The sequence below is a fragment of the Cotesia typhae genome, unplaced genomic scaffold (assembly GCF_013202065.1).
Source record: "Cotesia typhae breed Kobodo isofemale line unplaced genomic scaffold, CoteBio_Ctyphae scaffold_13, whole genome shotgun sequence".
Taxonomy (NCBI): domain Eukaryota; kingdom Metazoa; phylum Arthropoda; class Insecta; order Hymenoptera; family Braconidae; genus Cotesia; species Cotesia typhae.
The window spans coordinates 6,350,039-6,375,476 of record NW_027423774.1 but is presented as its reverse complement, the minus strand read 5'-3'; the positions used below and the strand labels follow the sequence as shown (position 1 = coordinate 6,375,476).

The window sequence follows — 25,438 nt, the reverse complement described above, 5'->3', positions numbered from 1 at the left end:
ATTAGTAAATAAATAGATGAAAAAAAAAAAAAAAGGGAAAAAGTAAGCAAAATAAAATAAAAGGAGTAGGTAGAAAAGCTATCGAAAGAAGGAGTAAGTAATATGCAAAGCGAGTAGTATCGAATCAAAAGAAATGTGTCAAAGGCTGCAAGGTTGTTGCTGGCATTGCGTATGACTTTAAAAAAATATGTTAAAATAAAAGGGAAAGAGAACGAGATAGAAAAATAAAGGTGTACTTTGATACGAAAGAAAGTAGACAAATAGAGAAATATACATTTATATAGACGTAGGAGTGCAGAACAGCTGTTGGCTGTTGCCTGTTGGTTGTTGGACTGTATATTTTGTGTTTTTCTATATTTTAATGCGAGAAAAAATACCAGAAAACACTCGAAAAAAATTGCAACGTTTTCGTTCGTTTGATGATGTACGACTCTTGATTTTTCTTTTGGTCTCTCTTTTTCTATCTTACTGCGCTCCACGGTCTCGAGCTTTTCTTTTGACAAACGCGAGGCTTTGCGCGCCTTTGACACTTTTTATAACTACTGTAAATCAAAAACTTTTTGAATAACGAATAGAACATTCACGTGAGATTTACAAGAGCTCAATATTCTTTGTACCTTTATGCTTACGCTGGAAGTTAACTTCAACATAACATGAAAGATAAATGAGTAATGAGATCAAGCTAGTCTCATTTCAAAAGATTATTTTTCGTTTTTATTTTTTTATTTACTTCATTAATAATTATCCTTCAACTTGAGAATAACTTCCATTAAAAGATGGCAGGATTGCAATTACATTTTCGTTATTTAACCCGCTGAGCCGATAAAGTGATTTTAAATGCAACACATAATAATAAAATCTCTACAATAATTATTCCTTCTATTAATTTTGGTAAACTAAACGCTGTATAAAAAGATATGAAATACAATATTAATAAAACATAAAAGCAGTTGTGTTCAAATTACGGTGATATCTGAGACACGGTTGATTGAATAGAATGGAGGTGAAACTTGTCACATTTTAGAATTAATGTTCACAGTTGGTGTATTAAAAAAAGTTTGTAGTCTGTAAGAAAAACCAGCAAGCTTTATCATCCTCTCGCATGACTACTTCTTCAAACATCTCAAAAGTTAGTTTATTTTATCGCAAAATAATTTTTCTCAAACAAAAATAGTAATAAAATAAAATAAAATAAAAAAAAGTCATCCCAGGCGAGAAACTTTTCCGAGCTTATCGGATTTTCTCGAGATTTTTTTTTTGCCAGGAAAAAGTTTCACTGCATACAAGCGCGTCCTTACTCCTTACTACTCCAGGGCTATCCTGTACTGTCGTAAACTTTTTTATTATTTTTAAAAAGACATAAGGTTTTGATTTCAGTGTTACATGTATGGATCGATGTAAAGACAAAAGGACAAACCCTTCCGCAGTCTCGAGAGCACCAACGAGGGTGTTGTAGAGGAAAAAACTCACTCCTTACCCCTCACCCCCTGACCACCTTTCCCACTCTCTCTCTCTTTCTCCCACACATTTTTCTCGCCCATCCGGTACTTCCTACCTCTCAATGCCTCAACATCAACCGCATTGCGCAATATCCCTTGTATTTTTTGAGTGCTGTTATTTTTTCTTTTTTTTATTTTTACACCTTGCTTACAATTGTCAATCTTTCTTGGAAAAATTGTGGGTCAATTTTAATGATGCATAATTTCTGATAATAAATCAACTGGAAAAATTAAATAAATATAAACAAATTTTTTTTAATTCTTTGGATATAATAGTTGTGGAGGAAAATAATAAGAAAAAAAAATTTTCGCATTACAAAGAGATTTTCTCTAATCACGCGAATTTAAAAAGTGATGCATTGAAGGCAAACCAAAAATTAAAAATGACGACAATAGGCCTTAGTTATTATATATTATGACAAAGAGAATCCGCGAGGACTGGTATAAATAATGAAAATAGTGTGGATGTGATATAGTAGCAGAGCAAAGAGACTAAGGACTAGCTAGATACGGGAAGAGAGAAAAAGAGATGATGAGGAAAGTAAAAAAGATTGTGATAAGGATTTGAGGGTTTGGGGCTTGTCACTCGGGAAAGGTGGTCGGTGGCAAGGGTTCAATGTTGCCTGAGGGTTTGCTGGCACTAACGACCAAGCACACGATTATACGCCCCCTATGCCCTATACCCTCTCGGGATCACGGGAAGGAGAACCAGAAGAACCGATCTGCGCGAAAAAACCGCGGGAGTTGTCCGTTACACGTACCAACTGCTCGAGGGCGTTTTTTCTTCCTATTCCGCTTTGTCTTTGTTCGTTTTCTCCTCACTTCCATCCAATTCCTGCACTCTCTTTTGAGGAACAAAGATCCAGAGCATCCACAGACTGGGTAGTGAGAGTCCAATTGTAGTAATAGCTCCAGGACAGATTGATCGCTACTTTTGGTTGCCTCGATACCTATACGTATATACAGAACACCTACTCAACTTCTACCCTCCGTTACTCAGTGGTTTCCGTTCAGGTTTGTCGTTTTGATTGCGTCTCAAGGAGAGTAGATCCTTCAGTCAAGTTAATTGCTATCTTTAATTAAGAATTTAATCTTTTTAATTTTTACATTTTTTTAATTAGATCATCTGTTTAATTTAAAATCTTGTCCTGTTTATTATTATTATTTTTAAAAAGATATTGACAATTATTAAATTTAATTTTTTTAATAACAAAAATCCCCAAATAAGCGTAACAAAGACCATCAGTTATCTTTCCTTTGTATTGTAACGGTGCTTTAAGATTTCTAAATTACTTTTATTATTATCAATTAATTAATTCTTAAATTTTTATTGTTAGTTCTTTGTTTCTTTGAACGAAAAAAAAATATTTAAACAAAATACACAATAAGAACTATTTAATTTAACATCTTCAATTGAAAAAAATCATTACAAGGTCGTTAAAAAGTAACTTTAATATCACTCTAAATTGAAATAACGCATTATGATTTCTACATTACCATTAATTCAAAGATTTTTTCATTATTTGCTCGTTGTGGTTGACATTAATACCGTGTTTTTCGTTTTCAAAATTAAAGCTCTGAAAATTTGTCAAGTTTCTAGAACTGTTGGTAAGTCTTTTATTATTTATTTATAATTATAGTACAATTTTTAATTTTTATTCTGAAATTGAACAAATTTTTAGTTAACCAAACTTGTGAAAAAATGTCAAAGATTTTTATTATTTTTCTTTTTCTGGCACTATTAAGTGTGATATGTGTATTATCATCACCAGAAGATAGATCATCTTGTTTTAAGAGAGTATGTATTCAGACAATTCTGAAATAAGGTACCCGCGGGTACTAAGGCCTAAGTGATAGAAATGCTATTTAAAATAACCGCTTCCGCTAAAGACTTCTCTAGTAGAAGTGTCTAGCATAGAAATGTCGCTACAAGTTTATAGAGTCCCGATACAACGTTCTTTGTCTTTTATATTTCATCATCCGTCATATGCTAAAGTAGCGCAGAAGAATTCCTAAAAAACGATTTGAGTAAACGGTAAACATTTTTTATAATTTTATAGTTGATCATTTGAAATCATTGTTCTAATTTTTATCAACATCTTAAAAAGTATTGTTGCTCAATTTAAGTGATGATTGATCTCTAATTCCAATTTTATCAAGTATAGTATAACTATTTCCAGTATTTATTACCCGCAAGCTTTATTACCCTACCGTAGTAAAATAAGGCCTAATCACAAGGATTTTTGAAAAAATTTAATTTTGTGTTTGTTTATGGTGAAAATTATCATTACTCCATTATATTTTATGGCTAATGTATTAATTTAAAAATTAATGATACATTGCAATAATTGAATGCAATATTTTCGATTTTTTACAAAATCTTCCTTACCTAGGCCTTATTACCCGCCGGTACCTTAATATCAAACAAAAAGCAGTCATTTTAACAATAAACGATTATTATTTAATTTTTAGTGCTACAGAGGGTGTTGCCACTGTCCAGGATTCTATTGTGTTTTTGGCAGATGTCGTATACCAATCTAATGATAATCATAACCATTTAACGGTAGCTTGTAATATCGTTTCATGAGTCAATAATAAAAAATAAAAAATAAAAAACATTTTTTTCACTGCAGTAAAATAACTCCTGAGGAATATATTAATGTAAACATTAATGAGAGACTGAAATTTGAATGAGATTTCAATTCTAAAGATTATAATTAAATTCCGATATTGAATATTTGGCCTTTCAACCCCGAAGACTTATACAATATTCAGTAAATTAAGAATCGAAGCAATTTTACGGAGAAATAGTCCCTTAATTATAGAGTCAATAGGAAGAGTCGAATTACCTTAATTTTGCATCGACATATTCGGTATATTTACAGTGGGAGGATTTCGTCAAGTGGATTTTGACGTGGAAGTCAAAGACAGAAATGGTTCGCAGTGTAGGGATGCTTTGTCGGTCGATTTTCTGGTTCTGTTATGTGTATAGTCGTATTGTTATACAGAGGAAACCACTCGATAGGAGCAGAGAGGCTTGATTGCAAGACAAGAAACTCTGAAAATTCAAACTATTAAACGCGTGCGTATGACGTTTTGATGTTCCGGCTCTTGATGCCGAAGACATCAACAGAAACACAAAGCACAATAATGGAATACCGTACAAATATTATCTTCAAAGAGACATAATATTGATATTTAATGTATACTTTGTACACTCTGCAATATAAATTTAATACTGTTTCATCTCTACTCACAACACATACATTACTATTATTAATATTACACATCCATTTCTCGTCAAAGTAAATTTATATCATTAAATAAAATATTGTTTTTTAACAAACCTGACTTGAAGAATAATCCGATGACCATAAACAGGAGTTTCGTCTCTCCCAAGTAGAAAAACAATGTCCGCAGACTCATTGTCCTCAGAAAGTCTCGTCAAATCTTCAAGAAGTCGTGGTACACCCGCTAGACCAGCTTCTCCGACCACTCCAGCTCCTCCAGCACTTCCTAATCCTACAGCTCTAGTGCCCATTATTATTCGCCACTATTCTATCTCGAAAACTGAAACAATAAACCCCTAAAAATAAAAAATACCTTTTTTTTTTATTAATTCACCCGAAAAGTAAAACAAAAATAAATATAATTAATATTTAAAGCCCAGCGATATTTATAGTATTAGTCATTCATGTAAAATCTGTCAACAATTATAGCCAGCAATTTTTTATCCTCGACTCGAGATAGCAAAAAATAAAAAAACAAATAAAAATGAATAGAGTACAATCGTCGCTAATTGCATTATCATTGTTTCATTTCACTACACACACACATATAAATATACCGTATATACGATTCGCTGTTACATACATGCATATTTATAAAGCAGTGTAGAGCAGACGCGCGAAATAAAACCCAGCTCATCACATCATAGATATAGATATAGAAATATCCGGAATAATATGACGGTGTGGGTTTAATTTTTGTGTCTAGTGTAGGCTCTCTACTCTCTAGTGTAGCTTCTGGTCACTACTCGGTCTCTCGACTGGACCAAATAACCCGATACTCTATCATATGTGCTACGTGGTTTCATGTTTCATATATTTTTCATCAGCGGTTTTTATTGTTCCCCAATTATCTATCCTGCACTACAAATAAATCAAATGCCCGAGTTTAAAATTTTATAACTCGACGTTATATCAAATTAAGTGAAATAATTATCTACTGTAGATTAAATAATAACAAACGTTTATAAAATTATCATCAAAATTCATTTACCACGTGGACTCGCGAGTAAACACTTGGCTCTTGAATAGTCTCTAAAAATTATCGACTCGGTAAACAATCAAAACCACAAAAGTGAGTTTTTTGAATTTTTCTTTGGCACTTAAACTTTTGAAAACCACTAAACAATCAGTGAAATGTGTTGAGAAACAAATAAAATATAATAATAACGATGCCGGATTTAGTTAAACTGTGTATAGTAGTCGCACAGACACAAGAACCACCAGAACAACTTAAGAGACTTGAAACGAAAGCGACCGAAAGCGAAATAAAAAGGACGCGCTCGCTTTTCTAACGCAGGTTCGCGATACGATACATATACATAACAGCTCCGGGTATAACGACCTCCAAGGACTCGAACTCTCAACCAGAAGTTTGCTAAATATTTTATCTGAACGTACCTTGATTCGATAAATACCCTAAAAATTCACAGAGATCACTGCTGTTATCCTTAATTTCAAAAAACACTTTCTGTTTTTGATGGTTATAGCTGAATATTTGAAATTGTTTTATTTTTAATGGGAAAACCGGAATTCCTGAGATCCCCCGCTGTCTGTATCCCTTCTCAGGTATCTCAGGTGTACTTTAGGGTCTCAAGAGTTGAGAAGAAAAAATTCCTAGTGTAGTATTTGAAGGTAAAACAGGAAAAATCGATGTAGATCTCTCGCTTGACGGTAAAATAGAGCTGATCGCTACGGAATTGTTCTCTGGTAAATTATGTTGTTATTGATTGAGGATATTTGCGATGAATATTCTACGGTGAATAAATATTTTATTGAATTCTCTGAATAATTAACCGAGTTAAGTTAATGAAGGGTTTATTTCAGTGTTGATTGAACGAATAAATTTTCTGACTAAATTTACTCTCGAATAATCGAATATTCATAAATTTACCAAGTATTCAATTTTAATAAACTTAGAGTGACTATTTTTACTATATTATTACTAGTGATAATTTTTTAAATTTAAAAATTAATCAACCGTTTGTTGGGCTTTTAAATAATAGTAATGATAATTATACCAAAATTATGATTAATTATATATTTGTAACGATTTATTACCATTTGGTATTTGTTTGATTGATTAATGATAACAAAAATTTACTTTGAATAGTAAACATAGTGATTATAAATCCAAGAGAGAAATTACTGTGTACGTGATGATGACGATGATGAATATGTGAGGATAATAAAACAATTGATTCGGTAATCAAAGCACGAGATACTCGATGATTGCACACGATTTCAATTAAACGCTTGCAAACACACTAATAATTTTTAATTTTCCTGGATTTTATTCTACAGCTGTAACTATGATTATCGCGGACAGAATTATTACGAAATTCCGCTGAATAAATATTAAACGCAGTACGCTCAACCACACAATGGAATTTATGTACACAAAATATTAGATATAATAATTATAAAAAAAAAAATAACCAAAGATTTGTAGGTGAGTGTCAGAAACAGACTCAAGTTTTTGAAGGTTTTACTTAAACTTTTTGATTGTTTGTTCTACAGAAGAAAATTCTCTTCTTATAAAAAATAACTAAATCGTTTTATTTACGTCTTTCCTTCTCGCTTTGTAGCTCCGTTATTGTTCTATCGCTTTTGCTGAAATGTGTCAAGTGCACGATAAAATCCATTAATGTTTTATTTTTTTTTAAATTCCTGAGAATTGAAAATAAAGATTCTTGCCATTATTACATTTTTTATCTCTTTAAATAAATTTGTAAAACAATAAATAGAGAAAATTCAAGTGCTACAGCTGTTAAAAATAGTTAAAAAAATTTTTCAAGATTAATGATAGCATAATTCAATATAAATTGGACACTTTTATTACCGCAGAGACATAATACTTAAAAAAATAGACTTTTGATGCTAATGGAGTATGAAAAAATTTTTATTATCATTCAGAGCAAATTGTCTGAGTTATTGCTGCTTTATCAAGAGCCCAATAAAATTTTCATTTAAGATATACGTATGATAATTGTTCTTTGTAATCAATATTTATTTTCAGTCTGTAAATATAAATGTAATTACCAAAAATGAAATAATAATAGTATTTAATCAAGAGACAAAAGTAATTAATGAGGAGGGAGTAAGCAAAGAAGGAGAAGGAGAGGCTAAAATATGATTAAATATGATTAACAATAGACTGGACGGAGAAGAAAATATAATAACAATGGGGAAAATGGTGTAGGAGCAGTATGAGAGGTAAAAGCGTGTTTTGAATCAAGCTCTCTCCTTTTTCGTGAGTTTCATTTACACAGGCTGGTTATTTCACGCGCGAACGCGATGTAAGCGAATAAAGATCGTTTCCCTGGCAATCTTTTTCTCCACCGTTCACCCTAGCTCTCGCGGTCCGTCTCTCTCGGTCTCTTTTCCGGGAGCGTTTTCCCCAAGAGAAATCTTTTCAGCTATACAAAATTATGCCTGCATTTCACAGTAGTAATTTCTTATCAAGACTTATTTCTCACTCGCTTCTTCTTCAGCTCTGCACCCTTTACTTGTTTTCTTGCATTTTCACCACTCATTATTATAATAATACTTGCCTCGACAATTCCCGTTGTTAATAATTACTGCTTTACTAATTGTATATTCGGCTCACAAATTCAAATACCATTCCCGACAATTCTACAAAATATAAACTTTTTTTTATTTCAACACTAACTACAATGCCAGTCATTCAACAGCAATAACAATAAATTTTAGAGCTCAAATTAAATTATATCTTTTTTTTTTTTTTAATCATTAAAACTTACTTTTTGCCCTTAACTTCTTTGTGTATTGTCTATTGATTTAACAAAAAAAAAAATGTTACACTTTGCGGGGTGTTTAACAAATTGTCGCGACAATGAACCACATTCGAATTGTTCAATGAAGAATGAACGAAAAAGTTTCTCTCGACATTTAATACCCACTCTTTTTATCGTTTATCGAACAGTCAACGCCTTGGGCTGTAGTTTCCCATTTTTTCCTGCTCCCATATTTTTTTTTCTTTTTTTTTTTTTCACAATAATATATAGACAGATACATACTTTTATCTTTATCTTACACTCACTCTTTTTGTCACCTTCATCTTGATTCTTGTTACTTTTTTTTTTAGCCCTCACCCTGATATTTTTATCAGTCAATCGATTGGCAATACCATTTTTTTTATCGCTTGAACATGAAAATAAAATTATATTACCGTTTAACAAAAAAATATATACATATAGAATCGATTTGTTGATTGAATCATTTTTATTCATACCACTGGTGTTCAAATTTTCCCTGAATACTGATACGAATGATGGAGTATATATTTATATTGATATATATTCCAAAATTACAATACTGTGACGGACAATTGTAGTCCACAGAGACGCGAGATAAAATGCATTTGCGCCTGCATATTATTATATTTATATCGATTTGTACAGCAAGATAGACTGACAGCGAGACAAAAGTGTCAGCTGAAAGTTTAAAATAGTGAGAGACCGTCGAGTCGAATCGAATCGAATCTCTCCACTGTTGTTATGTATCGAATGGAGCTCATTCACGTGACAATAATAGGTGAAAGGAATAAAGATAGAGTGTGTACAAGCAAAGTAATGGTACAGAGCAAACTGAGTGTGCAGTTCAGGGAAACGCGTTCGAGTATAAACGTGTATGCTTTTTCCAGACAGCTACGTGGGAGTTTTGTCTTGTATTCGCCGTCATCGTCATCCCCTGCTTGGGTACGCATACTTCTTCAAACTACTACCAATTCGCATTGTCGTAAGTGCTTGTGTTGCCCACAAAATGAATTAAAAAAAACGTTTACATTCATTTGATATGAGGGAAAGGAAATAAAATCCAGCATCCACCGCCTAATGCCTATTCGGGGGCTTTTCGCGGTTTTTCGACGCTTTTTTCACACTCTCGCACTCTTCACACCCACACTTTATAGTCTACAGAGCACAGTAGACTCTAGACCATTCGCGGCTTTTTTGTGGCCTCACCGAAGTTCCACGGTCCCTGTAATTCCATTCCCGCAAAAATTGAGGCGCGATCTTTTATACTGTCATCTATACAAAAATTAAAAAACTCGCTATATTTTGGAGGCTTTACATTTTTTTGTTGGTACGATGAAAATAGTTTTTATCGAACTTCCGCGTTATAGATTTTTTATTAAGCGTTTTTCGAGCGATGACTCGGTAAAATAATGCCGTTGTATTGTCATTGTCGTTTATTGGACGAACGAACGTGCCAACTATTTGCAAAAGGAAATGAGAAAATGTCGAGTGATATTATGGACACAAAACCCATCCTGACACATGAATTATTATGCTTGTGGTACAATTTACAATGACATTCACATTTTCCTGTACAATTTTCATTTTACTATAAATTTATTTATATAATAATAATAATAATGTAATCCGTGTTTTAACAGTGATAGCTCTTCTATAATTTAATTAAACCTCACATCAATAATATTTTATCGTTTATTGAATCTAGTTTCTATAAAATCCTTGAAAATGCAAAAATTGTCATGGTTAATTTTTCACATACTAGATTGCGTATAAATTTTAAAAGTCCAGTTGAAATAAAATTCAAGACAAAAAATTCGTAAAAAAATGTTGAATTAAAATGTCAAATAAATAAAATTCATCAGATTAGATAGAGTGAACAACGCAACACAGAATAGTAAATGGCGTCATGTGGACCTTGTGGTCTCGCAACATTTGTGTCACTCCCTTTACCGCCTACTGCACGAATTCTAAATCGGAAGTGACGTTATAATGGAAGTGGCATTAGTGGTTTTAGCACGCGGATTGAAACGAGAATTACCTGGGAAAAACAGCGTTGACACCTCGGGAAATTGTACATCAACTCCAACGCGAAGATAATCGATCTTGTCACCTAATCAAATTTAAATATATATCATTTCTTCTATTTCTCTTGACTATGTTCGTGAAATTTTATTTCACCTGGAATAATAATAATAATAATAATAATAATTAAAGATAAAAAGGTATATTTAAATAATGTAAAGTGAATAAGTATAAAAGAGAAATAATATTTTTTGCAATAAAACCGTGGGATAGGACACTCCCCGTTTCAGCACCCTTATTACATAAATGTATCTAAAGAACTGAAGGGGCGTTACTTTGAGAGCACTTGAACGGTATTCAAGTGAGTATGTCCACAAAAGAAACACAACTATTTTCATCGGCGCGTCTCTTAATCGTTTGACGGCCCCTCTGCTCACGAACAAAATTTCTTCTTCTATTCCACTGTTATTGCGATAATCTGAGGCTCTCTATGGGGGGCCATCACGTACTAAATAACAGCCAGTACTTTTATTTAATCGTTAGATATAGTATAGTTAGTGTAACTATTATATTATATATTTGGCTACTTGAAAAACCGTTTGAACTTTGGCAACAGGAAATTAAAAAAGTCTCCCCGCTCGTGACAAGAAATCAATCAAAATCAAACGCGGCTATTCAAATGTTAAAACTATTATCTTTTTTCGTTTTAGTTTTATTGTTGTCGATTGCATGCTTGGGGTGGATGGAAAAAATGAAATATTATTTTATCAATGTCTACTTTACGTCAAACCGATGAAATATGTCTTTTAAATCGAGGTAAAAAAACACTCGAGACGATCAGTTATTTTTTTTTTTTTTTATTTCGATTTTCTTAACTTGGTCTTTTATGAGCAGAGTCTCGCTTGCGTCTTACTGACGCTCTAGAATGTTAAAAAGACCGCAAAATAAGTAAAGTGGGCATTTCTTTAGTGAGCTCGTGAGGTCTTTGAAGAAAAACATGAGGATGAAGACGCTGACGATGAGTGAAAGCCGTTTGGCATAAAGTGAAATAAAATAGTAATAAGAGCTTAACTGGTGAGTGAGAAAAAGGAAATGATGTAATCGGTTTTCATGATGTGAAAACCTACTTGAATAAAAAGTATCCAGTCCCAGGTACCTTCCTACCTACTGAAGAAATAAAAATATGCGGGAAATTAAAAAAATAAAGTCTACATTCGAATAACCTTTTACTTTAAATAAATAAATAAAAAAATATTTCTAAAGAACGTCAAAGCGTTACGTATACTTTAATGTTTAATTCCTTAGTCCAGCGAGCCTTGAGGAAATTTTCACTGCTAAATATTTTCAAAGCGAATCTTACAGCATACACGTAAATGTTGGTATTAAAAGTAATAAAGACAAACGTTCATACGAATTGCCCGGAATTTTCAAAAGCTTTTTCACCTTTTCTCCACACTTATATCTTACTTTTCCTGCACACATCCAATAAGGTATCCGCGGGTAACAAGGCCTACACAGAAAAAAAAAATTTCTTGAACCAAGAAACTTATAGGGAAGCCCGAAGTTATTTTGGAGCAAGAAGAAATTTTTTTAAGCCAAGAAAATTTCTTCTTGCTCCAAAATAACTTCGGTCTTCCTTACAATTTTCTTGGTTCAAGAAATTTTTTTTTCCTGTGTGTAGTTAAGGGAGATTTTGAAAAAAATCGAAAATATTGCATTTAATTATTGCAATGTATCATTAATTTTTACATCAATACATTAGCCATAAAATATAATGGAGTAATGGTAATTTTCACCATAAACAGAGACAAAATTAAATTTTTTCAAAAACCTTGCGAATAGGCCTTATTTTACTACGGTAGGGTAATAAGGCCTGCGGGTTATACATACTGGAAATAGTTATACTATACTTGATAAAATTGGTATTAGAGATCAATCATCACTTGAATTGAGCAACAATACTTTTTAAGATGTTGATAAAAATTAGAAGAATGATTTTAAATTATTAAATATAAAATTATAAAAAATGTTTACCATTTACTCAAATCGTTTTTTAGGAATTCTTCTGCGCTATTTTAGCATATTTAGGATGATGAAATGTAGAAGACAAAGAACGTTGTATCGGGACTCTATAAATTTGAAGCGACATTTCTATGCTAGACGCTTCTACTAGAGAAGTTTTTAGCGGAAGCGGTTATTTTAAATAGCATTTCTATCACTTAGGCCTTATTACTTACTTGTGGAGAAACAATTGCAAAAGTATTAATGTAATTTTATTTGTAGGAATATTAAAAAAAAAAAAAAATAGTCAATAATATGAAGTGAAAGGTTAATTATCGAGAGTCCTGATGTAAAATCACCCCTCGAAGCAACTCAACCGCAAGTTTGATTTCACGTGGCCCCCGTTGTTTGACTTAGCAACCCCAAACTCATTCGGCTCCTCTGCTCTCTCCACACTCTTCTTTACCCTTTACTACTTTGTGCATACTTTAATGTCCCATCTCGTTTCTCATATCTCATATCTGGTGTCCTTAGACCATTGACTCCTTCACTTCACTTGAACTCACACTTACCCAGACTCTCGTAATTCAGACATACCGTCAAGAAGATCGTGAAAGATCAATTTATTCGTAATTAAGGCTCTTCCCAGATTCAACCAATTATCTTTTATCAATTTCCCCGGGGCCGTTACACTCTATTAATCTTCGTAAAAGATAAATTTCACGTCCTGGAAACTGTTAAGGACCGATTGAAAGTCATTGTTTAATACTTTGCTCCTGAATATTATCGCGAAGAAAAAAACATTTTTTATCGTTGTAATTATTATTTTCTCTTCATCTTTGCAAAATTTTTTTTACTCGGTATAATTTTTCATTTTTTTTTCTTTTTTTTTTTTTTTTTACAAAGAATCTCTCCTAGCTCTCTGTCATTACGATACGCAAAGTAAAAAGGACACTCGCTTTGTTCTTCAACCTCGACCGCGAGAACTCGTCTTGGTACATCGATTTTTATTTTCTCCTCTAGTCTTTATATTTTTTTATGATGACAAAAGAAAAATGTCCAAGTTTCCTTGGAAGCTCTGAGAAATGCAATCTCACTGAAAAAAATAATAATAAACCACAACTCTTCCAATTGTAACATTTAAACATTTTTATTTTAATATCTGTCTCTATCTAGCATCTGACATTCACCAGCAGCTAAAACTTTCATTCCACGACAATTCTTTTTGTTTAAAACTAACGACTCCATTGAGAATACCACCGTGCTCACATTTTTCGCTCGGCCCGGGGCACCGGAGACAAGCGATTCTTAAACGCTATTTTTTTCCAACTTCTAACAATATTTCTCTTGATATCGTTCGAGCAATCAATTATCTCAATAAATCTAAATATAGAATAACCAACAATGACCAACAGAACAGCAATAAAAATTAGAGAACAAATAAATCAGGATTAGGTTTATATAATTCGTAGGGTAACCACGAGAATGTTGAATGTCGCGGAGCATCATCCCCAGTTAGCCAGAGGGTTCGCGCCCATTTTACGATCGCTCTAACGACCGGTTTATTGCCCAACAACCTTTCATCTCTACATCTACATCCTGTTCATCTTATTCAGTAGCATTTACTTCCTCGTTCCCTCTATTCTATTTATTTATATCTCTATTCACATTTATAGACTCGGATATACAGTCCAAATATAACATATTACGTCTACATCTTATGCCATAACTCATCAATACAATAATAATGATAACCGCAAGTGCAGTTTAATATTATACTCGGTTTGGAGCCACGCGACCCGGACAGGTGCGAAATAAAAGCGGCTGCGTGTTGATAATTTACACTTCTCACTGGTTTTATTCCAAATATCCAAGTTACCAGTTTAGCAGGATCGAGGTTAACATTTAAAACCGGTAATTTCAACACGGTTGTTCCTAATCTGCTTAATATTTCTTATTCTTGTAATTGTTATTGTTCTTATTATCCTAAATTAAACCCATTATTACCATTAGAGTTGTCACCGCGAGAAAAGTACTCATTGCGTAATTATTCGGTGAATTAAATCGGGTATGATTGCATCAAAATGGCTGTTGCCATTTAATGCTCGAGAATATAATCTGGGTGGATAGAGTAGTGTGATAATTTTAGAAACATATACTTTTGGATGTACATATACGAGCGTATACACGAGTTTTAGTGCTGCTGGGAGATTAACTTGTGGTAAAACCATATTAGTGTTGAGTAACTCGGTACTCTAACTGGGAGTTTATCGTGCCTGGAGTATTGTAGACCCCACTCTGCTAGCAGTTGGATAGTTTTACCTCCATGAGATGATAATGCTTCCATGAGTATACGGATCTATGTTACACAAAGCACTTTATTAGTACAATTTCATCTGACATTTTAATTAATAATATTAAATATTACTAGTTGAAATTTAGATCGTAGGTTCAACGTATTGAACGTTAAAATTGTCATTTGAACGTAATGGACGTTAAAAACGTATGTTGAATGTACCCAACGTACTATAAATATTAAGAGAACCAATAATTGGTGAAAATAAGTAATATTAAAACTACTTAAATAACTAAACATGCTTGAAATGTAAATAGACAAAAAAAAATTTTTTTCAGTTTTGTTAGGGAGATTTTACATTTATTAACTTAAATTTACCATTTTTTTTTGACGGAAATGCTTTTTCGAAATTTTTTACCCTCGGAATCGTTTCCAAAATTATGTATAATTTTATGAAATATCATTCATACGATTTTATACCAAAAATGGCTTCATAAATCTGTATATGAAATGATAACTTTTTATAAAATTTTGTACCACTGCACTGATAAAACATTTAACTTGATTCAAGAGCAATAATTTTGAATCAAGAACACCATTCTGAAGAAAAAGAATTTTTTAAGTCAAGAGGAAAAATTTTCTAGTCAAGATATAATTCTTGGTTAAAAAAAATTTTCTTGATTTAAGAATTTTTCTTCTTGAGAGTATTATTTTCTTCAAAATGGTGTTCTTGGTTCAAGATTCTTAATCTTGAGTCAAGTTAATTTTTTTATCCGTGTGGATTTTTACAAAAAAAAATTAAAATTTTTAACTTCCCGCTAAGAAAATTAAAAATGCGTAGTTATTTGAGTAGTTTTAATATAACTATTTTCACCCATTATTGGTTCTTTTCATATTTATAATGTGTTGGGTACGTTTATCATATGTTTTTAACGTCCATTACGTTTAAATGACGATTTTAACGTTCAATACGTTAAACCTACGATTTAAATTTCGAGTCGAGTATTATTATAAAAAATAATAATAATATTACACAAACTGAATAGGTCAAAAAACAAAGTTGATAGTTATATTTAATAAGATAAAAACACATTATCGGCATCCTCCTACTTATATGAAACAATATAATAAACGGATAGCCAGCGATGATTGGGCTGATATGTCAGAGGAAATTGAAGATGTGACAAGGACTGGATGTGCTTCTGAATCATGTTACACGTCAAATGAAACGGCGACTGTCACGAACTGTCGACCAATTACGTCTTCATGTTGGCACTTGGTCCAAGCCGCCCGTTTTAAACTACAATGTCAAACTGATGCTCATCTTCACTCTTACAATTAAATTCTCTTTGCTCAATTACTTTTCACTCTCACGCCAAATTTTATTCTCTTCTTACTGATGAACAAACACTCTTGTCTTGTCTCACGGCTCGTCAATACATGCACTCTAATATCCATCTGTCTTGATTTTACGTCAAAAAGACCAAGACTGGTTGAGCTACTGTACGTTGAAATAGAAGCTGCAGACGGAGTAAAGTGGTGAGCAAAAGAGACGAAAGAGTAATCGTTATCCTCACTCTCCCTCTCACTCCCTTATTATATCAGTAATGTTGAGTCTGGATCGATTAAAGTCAAGCGGGATCACGGAAATTTTCGATGAGCTTGCGGTAATCGGAGCAAGCTGGTTTCATTTTCCACTTCGAGATCTTTGCTTTATGCCTTCTTACTCGGTCTTTTCCTCATTTCCAGCATCTCGGTGATCCTCATCTCATACTTGGAGGTTCTTTTGTCTATGCTGCATGGCTCTTATTCGATCTTTTGCTTTTGCTTTTACTTTAGGTACATATATATATATATATATATATATATATATATATATATATATATATATGTCTTCTCGGGGATTTCCTTTTTTTCTCCGGTGGCATCATAGAATAGGACGATTAAATGAAATTTATTCCGCGACATGACTTCGGCATCTCTCTCTACCGATAATTACTGTCCTGGCGCCAACCAGGGTGTGCAAACGCTTGAGCCTCGAGATGGCTTACGCTTATAACACCTTTTGTGTGCTCTACTCTGTTCTCCTGTTTTGTTTTTCATCCTACTCACTATGCCGGGTACATAGAACGTATATGGACTACACAAACGTGGGCTGAAGCTCTATGTACTCAGTGTGTGCCAAAGTTCTCGACAGTTGGTAATCTCCGTTTATTTATCTTTAATTCAATCCCACTTTATCACAGGATTCATCCTGTAATAATAATGGAATAATAAATTATCACGTTAATTTTAATAGGGTATTATTTATGCGCATTTTTAATCGACGTACTCCTTAAGTTTGTATATCAACACCAGACTTAACAATTTTTATAAAAATAATAATATTTATTATTATTATTATTATTTATAAGACGTGTTGAATTAAACTTCTTATCAAAATAATTTATTGAATATAAATTAATTTTTTAGTTGATAAAATTCAATGAATAACAATAAATATAAATAAATATGTGAGTTGATATGCGGGTCATTAAAAAAAAAAAAAAAAGATAACCGCGACGCAAATAAATAAACTTCATTGAAATTTATATGTAAAAGATATAATAATATTTTCTTGGACAATTACAACTCGAGTATTTATGACAGTTGTACGAGTAAAAATAAACCATAAATAATAAATAATAATTATATTATCTTGTGGTGTGAAAAAGTCCGACAAATTGACGGTGACACGTAAAATGATCGTTAACACGTCATGACAGTAATCATTGAGTTGAATGGACAATCTGAAGACATTTAATGTCTATCGTATAGAAGATATTACAGAAGATACAGAATACTGTAATATTAACATAATACAGAAGATACAGAAGAGTTTAATATAATGTACGGAGGTTAATGTTAGTATAGGTTAGCTGGTTTAGTTAAAGTAGCTCTTAATAACTGAAATACATAATACATAATATACTAGCAGTGAAATGGCATCTACTAGCTCATTATGCCCCATTGGCAGATGTCTCACACATTTGCGTGGTTGTGTACCTCGTAAAGTAGTTTTGTGGCGTCGCGTAAAAAATTAAAGGCAAATAAAAAGAAGTTTAAGACTGTAAGGTGGAGAAAGAAAAGGCAGTTATGAGGTTTCTAAAAATAAACACTGTCGACGAATGGACAGATGGATGACTGTGTTGGTTGGCTCATTCGTTCGTTGGATAGTGAGTTCTCAGTACTACTCTTCTACTTGATCGTCATCGTGGACCAGCCGCAGGCTTGTTTGCTCGCCACTCGACGACTGGTCTCCAATAACGGGCAATTAGCATCCGGGTTATAATTAAAATCGATGCTCTGCATAAATTATTAGAAGGAGTCTTAATCGATGGGTAAATATCAACAATCGTTGTTTGTCTCTCTTTATCTGTGTGAGAGCCTCTAATAAGGGGCTCCTGGTGACGGCGTGATGACAGGTAAAGTGACACTTTTCACGACAGGAAAATTATATTCTTTAGCTACTTTTTGTAATAAAGATATCAATTATCCGGCTGTTATTTTAATTACGTCTAATTATCCACTCGTTTTTTTGAGTTTTCTTTTTGAAGTTTTCAAAAAAAAAATGATTTATTAATGCGTGGGATTTTTTGGGAGCCTTTTAATTCTTAGTAAAAGAGTTTATGCTCTAAAAGAATATTTTATCAAAGTAGAACAATAAGAAGCGTAACTTAAAATATAAATCTTGCGGAATTTAAAACTCTCCGTCATCAAAACGGTGAGTAACAATAGTCTACATTGTACTTGGACTTATTGCTACGTCAAACAGCTCTTTGTTTGTGTTTTTTTATCATATTTGGTGAATTTTGTTGTTGCAAGTAAAATAAGACTCCAGTGAAAGGAATGATTTATGATAAATAAAATGAGAGACATAATTCTTGAATTAAGGAGATCCACGCAAAGTTGTCAAATTGTTAAAACTTCCTGAAAATTTAAAAATTCATTCTACTGAGGCTAATAGCTAATAAAAAAATAAAAAAAAAGCTCCATTCAGCCGCATCCGACATGGATAGGTATTTTTCTTGTTTAAATATTGAAAAAAACACGTTATTAAAAGGCAATAATGCTGTGAAATTTATTTTTTATAATATTTTTGCAAATAACGATAATAGACCCACTAAAACAAATATATATTCATAGACATCTATCCAAAAAATAGAAATTATAACAGATGAAAGTCATTTGATGATAAAAGCTAAAAATTAATTTATTCTTGATTTTTTTTTATTTTCCCAACTGCGAAATAAATTGAAAAAAGTATCAAAAGGTGACGAAAAATAGCTCAAATTAAAGATAATTATGTGAATTTTAACATAAATTTGATAGATTCAAGCTATCTTTTACGGCTTAAAAATTATTTGAAGAAAAAGGGCCGAAAAACGTTAGTGTAAAATTTTTTAAAATTTTCAAAATCACAGAATTAATTAAAAAAATCATCAGAACGAGACAAATGATAGTTTAAATTGAAGGTAATTAGATGAAGTTGAATTTGTCTTGGCAACTCCGCTTAAAATTTATTAAAAAATTTAAATTTAAATCAATTAAAAAATTAATTTTAAGATGCATAACAAAAGTATTTCTACGTATCATTTTTTATACTAGGAGGGTACTTGGATCTCCTTAAAATTTTCTTTAATGAAAAAAAAAGAAAAAGAAAAAAAACGATAATGAGTTATTTAAATTAATTTGTTGGTGTGTTTGATGACAGCTCGCAGCCATCATGTCATTAAAATTTCGGTAAACCTATTTTGAACTTCTCAATCTAAACTAACTTGAACTTTACCCATTTTGAAGTTGTGAATTAACTTACCCGAAATTAACCTATCCTAAACTTTAGAGCCTCATCTAATTCTATTTAAAGCGGAAAATTTAAATCACGTGGATAAAAATAAAACCCGATAATTTTTTTATCTTGAATTGTAACTTATACACAAGGGATAAAAAATAAAACAAAGAAGATTGAATCCAACAGTTGTGCCTTTAGGATGATAATCTAAAATCCTAAAATGTAAACTATTATATTTATATAATATAAAAGCTCTCGTATTGTGAACAAAGCACTTAAATTTATACCAAAGTATCTTTGTATTGAATTAACATAACAAAAGATGTATACGAAGATGGTTTAAGAAGAGAGAAGGGAGAGCGGTAGAAACAGTGCGTAGCCATCAGGGTGTATAGTGGCAAACTATAACCAAATCTGTCACTGTGTGTCAATCAATATTCAGCTTAGAATTTCAGGGGTTGGTTTCCCCTCTACACCCTACACCCAAATTCATATTATACCCACATCGACATCCACGCATTTATACACTTATAAACAGTTTCTTTCACTCCTTTGTATATCCAGTTGGAAAATTTTGTCAACTCACCCTTCCTTCGACGAGCAACACACACTCATCGGATTCAAACAATCTGCAGTTGGACTCTAGTGTGCCTGCCGAGTCACCATACCAAATAACAGCCTTATTGCGCACAACTAGACCGTATTTCTGTCATACATACAGCTCACCATCAATGGGGATGGATGAACAATATTCGTGTTAGCTTCTGTGCCGCTGATGGCCCTAGGGATACCATTTAAATCAAAAACTTAACGATCGTATTATTAAATACAGTTGTATTTAATTTTGTATACCCGAAATAATTTCTCGGCAATTAACTCTTTTATTCATTACATTGAAGTTTCTGCGTCATCTATCAAATTCAACTCACAATTAATTTACTATTAGAGAATATTTTTTGAATATCAAACAAAAATACCGGTTCAATGATGAACAATTTGAAATATGACAACTAAAAATGAAATGCATTGAATAATTTAAAACCTGTTACTTTATTCACATGACACATTTAAATATGTCAACGACGGTACACTCTCGACAACTCTCCATTACATATATCTCCCAAATAACACACAACAAACTATCCAGTTAAATTGATATGACAGAGAGCACGTTGCGAACAAAAGGACCAGATACTCTACCAGATTATCCATTCTCTCCATTTAGCACGACGTCCAAAAAAATAACATGAATAATACTTTTAGCATTGAAATTATCATATAGTTCTTCGTAGCTACTGAATAGCTGTAAATACAATACAACATTGTCGCTATGTCATCGGCGAGTGAGTTTATGATGAACAAACTCAATAGAGTCCAGCATCAAGGGAGTGAATGAAGCACTACAGAATTTTGTCCAGCGAAATGTCAATCATCATCGAATCCATGCAGTGATCATGATGCTGGATGCTGATGGGCGATGGTTGATCTACACACATATAGACATAGACATATGTGCAATGTATTTACAGTAATTGCAACACAGATGTTTTGGGGCGAGTTGAGAGGGTCGTGGGTGGATGCCAGGCGGTTTGGTTGGCTGGGTGAGTTGAGGACCGATGAAGATCGAAGCCGAACTAGTAGATAGGGGACACACCCCGGCCTCAGCATGATGGTCGTTGATGACATTCATGTAGTCATCGATTTCTCTATGTACGAGTGTACTTGAGTTCATATACCTCGATATATGCTGTACACGAAGTATATAGAGAAGAGAGTCCCTGCTACTCTCGGAAACAGCTCTCAGTTCCCAGTTCCCAGTTCCCAGTTCCCGGTATACCCTATAGTCTATACCCGGCGCTCACTTTTCACCCCCGTTATATTCGCCACCCTCGCAAAATTTAGTTACAAACTGTAACGAAATTTTCGGTGCATCAGTGCTCGGGAAGTACTCTATTCTCTGTTACTCCACGGTATATAACTTCTCTTCTCTTTGGTATCACGCTCAGCTGCAGCTGTCTCGATCACTCGCTTGTACAGGACGGGAGATCAACTCACGGAATTTCAACTCTCCGAATGGAAAATCGATCAACGAATAAGCTACTCCTCTCCTCTTTCGTGTTACTCTATCTCTCGCTATCACTCACACCATCAACTAACTATATTCAACGCATATATATTTTCAAGCTTTGGTCTTTGCCAACTCAAGAACTAATACTCTGACGCTCAATTTCATTTAAATGTTAAATTGGCTCTTTAGCATTCAAATATTAACTAACTTAACTTTAGATATTTAACTATTTACGGATTTCAATTATATCAGTTTCTTTTTTCATTCTTAAGTTCATTTAACAGTGTTATCAACTTTATTATATAATAATTGAATAATGCATTTAGTTAATTTTAACTCGCGTGATATTATATCCAGATTCAATCAAATTATCCAACTGTTTCAATAAATGGTAAAAAAATAAATAATTTAAACATTGCGAAATTAATTTATTACACGAAAATTGATACTGAGATAGGTACATATAAATTTTAATTATCATAATGCATATTATACGATAAAATGATAAATAAAATCCATTAAGTAGAAATATAGGTAGAAAAATTTTAGTGGAATAAATAAAAGCATTCAGAGAATTTATTTATATTTTTTATTTAGCGTTATTTGTAAAACTCGATACGCACGGAATCATTGGACGGATCGGTCGCTATACGCCCCATTGGACTTTTATTCTCGATTCAAGGGCAGCCAATCGGTAAGGGAGCGTGCCGCGTATTTTGTTTTTTATGTTTTTTATTATCGAGGGATTGGTAGTTTGCAAACAGAGCCACGAGCAAACCTTTTTCAGCCTCTGGCGGTGTGCGGATATGTTTGGGTTTGCATTTATAAGCGGATTAAGATATTACTTGTGCCCTTTATTCCGTCCTGGGAGTTTATATATATACAACGATGGTGTTATGGGCTACGGGGAGATTCATGTCGGTAGAGACCAAAGAGAGAAAATGTGAGAAAGGAGTTAAATCTCAAGAGTGAGATATCGCAGGAAAATATATATTCTCTGGCATTAAATAAATGCGTGGAGTATGTAAGTGCAAAGGATTCGTGTGGATGTGAGAAAAAGACCCGAGAATTCAACCTAGCAATAATATTCTGGATTCTGGGGTTCGAAAATTCACGTCCAAAGTGTTTGGAACCCTTGAAAACTCCTGTGTTTTTTGTTTTTTCGTTCCTTTTTTTTCACAGCAAAGGGGGTGCTGGGCAGAGCGTAACCCCTTTTAAAACTATATACGGAAATGCAAAATGTACTCACAATAATCGCACACTTACAAGTGCATCTGCTTAAGAATTTTTTATTTTTTCAGTTTTGTTTTTTTTTTTTTTTTTTTTTCTATTATTTTTAACGTTTGCATTTAAATCACTAAAATCAACCCCTGCATACGCTAGACACATATCTCTCTATGCTTTTCATTCCTGTCTCTCCAATAACACTTGATGATAATTCATATATATTTTAATCTCCAGAACATACCTCGGATAATTTTTTTTTTTTTTATACCACTCAATACATTTTTTTTTTTCTATTTTTATTTCAACATTATAATAAAGAATAAATTTCACAAAAATAAATAAAATAATTTTTTTTTGTATAAAAAAAAGCCGATTGAAGACACTTACATTCGTCATTTTCTCTGGCGGAATTTTCAGTCAACAGAAAAGAATTTCATTTTTCTCATTCCACCTCCAAGAGTTGGCAATGCATTGAATTTTTCTTTAGATTTCGTGTCTGCAACGATCAAGGGACACGGAGAGTGCTACATATCGTTACGTATAGTAATAGTACATTCTGTGCGCCACGTCGTCTCGACGGAAACGACTTTGGCTTTGAGAAAAACCCAGTAAGCCACTTGAGCTCCACTTATTTTTTTCTTCCTACAAAGTGTACCTTACTGCTACCGGCACACATCCAACCACATATCTCACTAAAAAGTATCAAATAAATCCTGAAATAAACCTGATATTTGATTTTCCGAGCCAAAATTCCAATATAAATGTTAAACTATTTCATAAACTTTACAAACAAATCAAAATCCACAACCCACAATCCAGAATTTACAATTAGGAATTACATTTCATATATATTTAATTGCATTAATAAGTTATCTGGATCTCTGACCTCAGAGTCATAAATCTCTTGAAACCCGATTATTTTTAATCACAAGTCTCCTATCCACCAAACAAACATAAATAACAATTAAAATTAATTACACAGAATATTCCCGGTTATATTCAATAACAGAAATCTAATCTACCCTCGTGGAATTTATCAAAACAAACAAACAATAATTGAGGTTCATTAATTGAATTATTAATCGTAAAAATGTTGGTCCAATCATCCATATATATATATATATATATATATATATATATATATATATATATATATATATATATATATATATATATACTAGCAGACCCGACAGACGTTGTCCTGTACACACGTCATTAATTCGAAAATTTCAAATATTCTTCAATAAGCTGTAACAATCTGGACTGTTTTGATGAAAATTATTATCGTTTTTTAGGCACACTTCAAAACTCTTCAAACATCAATTTCTATTCGTAGTTAATATTTTAATTAGCACACGACTTGAACGAACACAATAATAACACAAAATTTCAAATATTTTTCTCAATTTGATCGCAGCACCAACTGTTGGGACAAACTGAAATTAAAATAGAATAATATTTAATATTTGATGCTGCGATGGTAGCGCTGTCTACCGGATCCAATGTAAAACATTCCAAAATTAACAACTACTTATAAATTAAACATTAGTTAAATAAACATTTACCCGTGGATCAAATTGTGAATCTAAACCATCCTCGAATCCCCTTGAACTGACACAAAAAATTTAATCAAAATCGGTCCTGCCGTCTAGGAGGAGTTCAGTGGCATACACACGCACACAAGAAATATATATATGAAGATAGAAGACTTTCTATAGATATAGTCACTCATCACGATATCTCTGGAACTATAAGACCTAGAGACTTGAAATTTGGCAGGAATATTCCTTTTGCCGAGTAAAGGTCAGCTAAGAACGGATTTTACGAAATTCCACCCACAAGGGGAGTTGCGCGGGCGTTACCAATCAAAAATTCCCGTTTTTAAACTATAGCTCCTATCGACTTCAAATTTGGTAGAAATCCTCTGTAAGAGAGGTAGAATTAATCTATCAATGAATTTTACGATATCTCACCCCACAGAGGGTTGCGGGAGTAGGTATTAACAATGAAAGTTTTTAATTTCCAAGCTATAGCTCCTATAGACTCCAAATTTAATAGAAGTCGTCTACATGTGATACAAAAATGATCTAAGAACGGATTTTACACCGAATCACCTCCAATAAAGATCGCGGGGGTGGGTGGTAACAATAAAAAATCTTAATTTTTGAAATATAGCTTCAAAAAGCTGCAAATGTGATAAGGATATTTTATTTGTCATGTAGAGATCATCTCAATACGGATTTCAATAAATTCTACTTCCGATTCGATGGAATGTGGAACCTGTGCAAGTGAAAATAATACTCGAATTGAATTTGAAGTCTAGATCTAAAACTATAATTCTATCAAGTACTCAGCGGAGCGGGCGGGCAACAGCTAGTAGTAATAAGATAATTGTAAAAAAATAGAGCTTGAACTCGAGCGTAAAATA

At 32.7% G+C, this 25,438-nt stretch overlaps 2 protein-coding genes across 5 annotated transcripts in view; one reads left to right on the top strand and one right to left on the bottom strand.

Moving 5' to 3' along the window:
* The window catches only part of LOC141535101 (kelch-like protein 20), a 63,266-nt gene extending 57,228 nt beyond the window's left edge, over positions 1-6,038 (bottom strand). For 2 of the 3 annotated variants that reach the window (XR_012480549.1, XM_074254893.1), the window contains exons 1-2: positions 5,781-6,038; positions 4,847-5,085 (exon numbers count right to left, since the gene is read on the bottom strand). Coding sequence is in view for 2 of the 3 variants with exons in the window: in XM_074254893.1 (XP_074110994.1) it covers positions 4,847-5,040 (194 nt within the window). In the remaining variant the exon portion in view is untranslated. The remainder of the gene's footprint in view (positions 1-4,846; positions 5,086-5,780) is intronic. The other variant, XM_074254895.1, reaches the window with a different exon arrangement.
* The window catches only part of Fz2 (frizzled 2), a 91,112-nt gene that overhangs the window by 3,678 nt on the left and 61,996 nt on the right, over positions 1-25,438 (top strand). The window contains exons 2-4 of one of the 2 annotated variants that reach the window (XR_012480548.1): positions 3,075-3,107; positions 3,182-3,297; positions 3,972-4,078. The exons of the other annotated variant lie outside the window; for it this stretch is intronic. The gene's annotated coding sequence lies outside the window, so the exon portion shown is untranslated. Of the gene's footprint in view, positions 1-3,074; positions 3,108-3,181; positions 3,298-3,971; positions 4,079-25,438 lie in introns of those variants that run through there. 2 annotated transcript variants of the gene reach the window in all.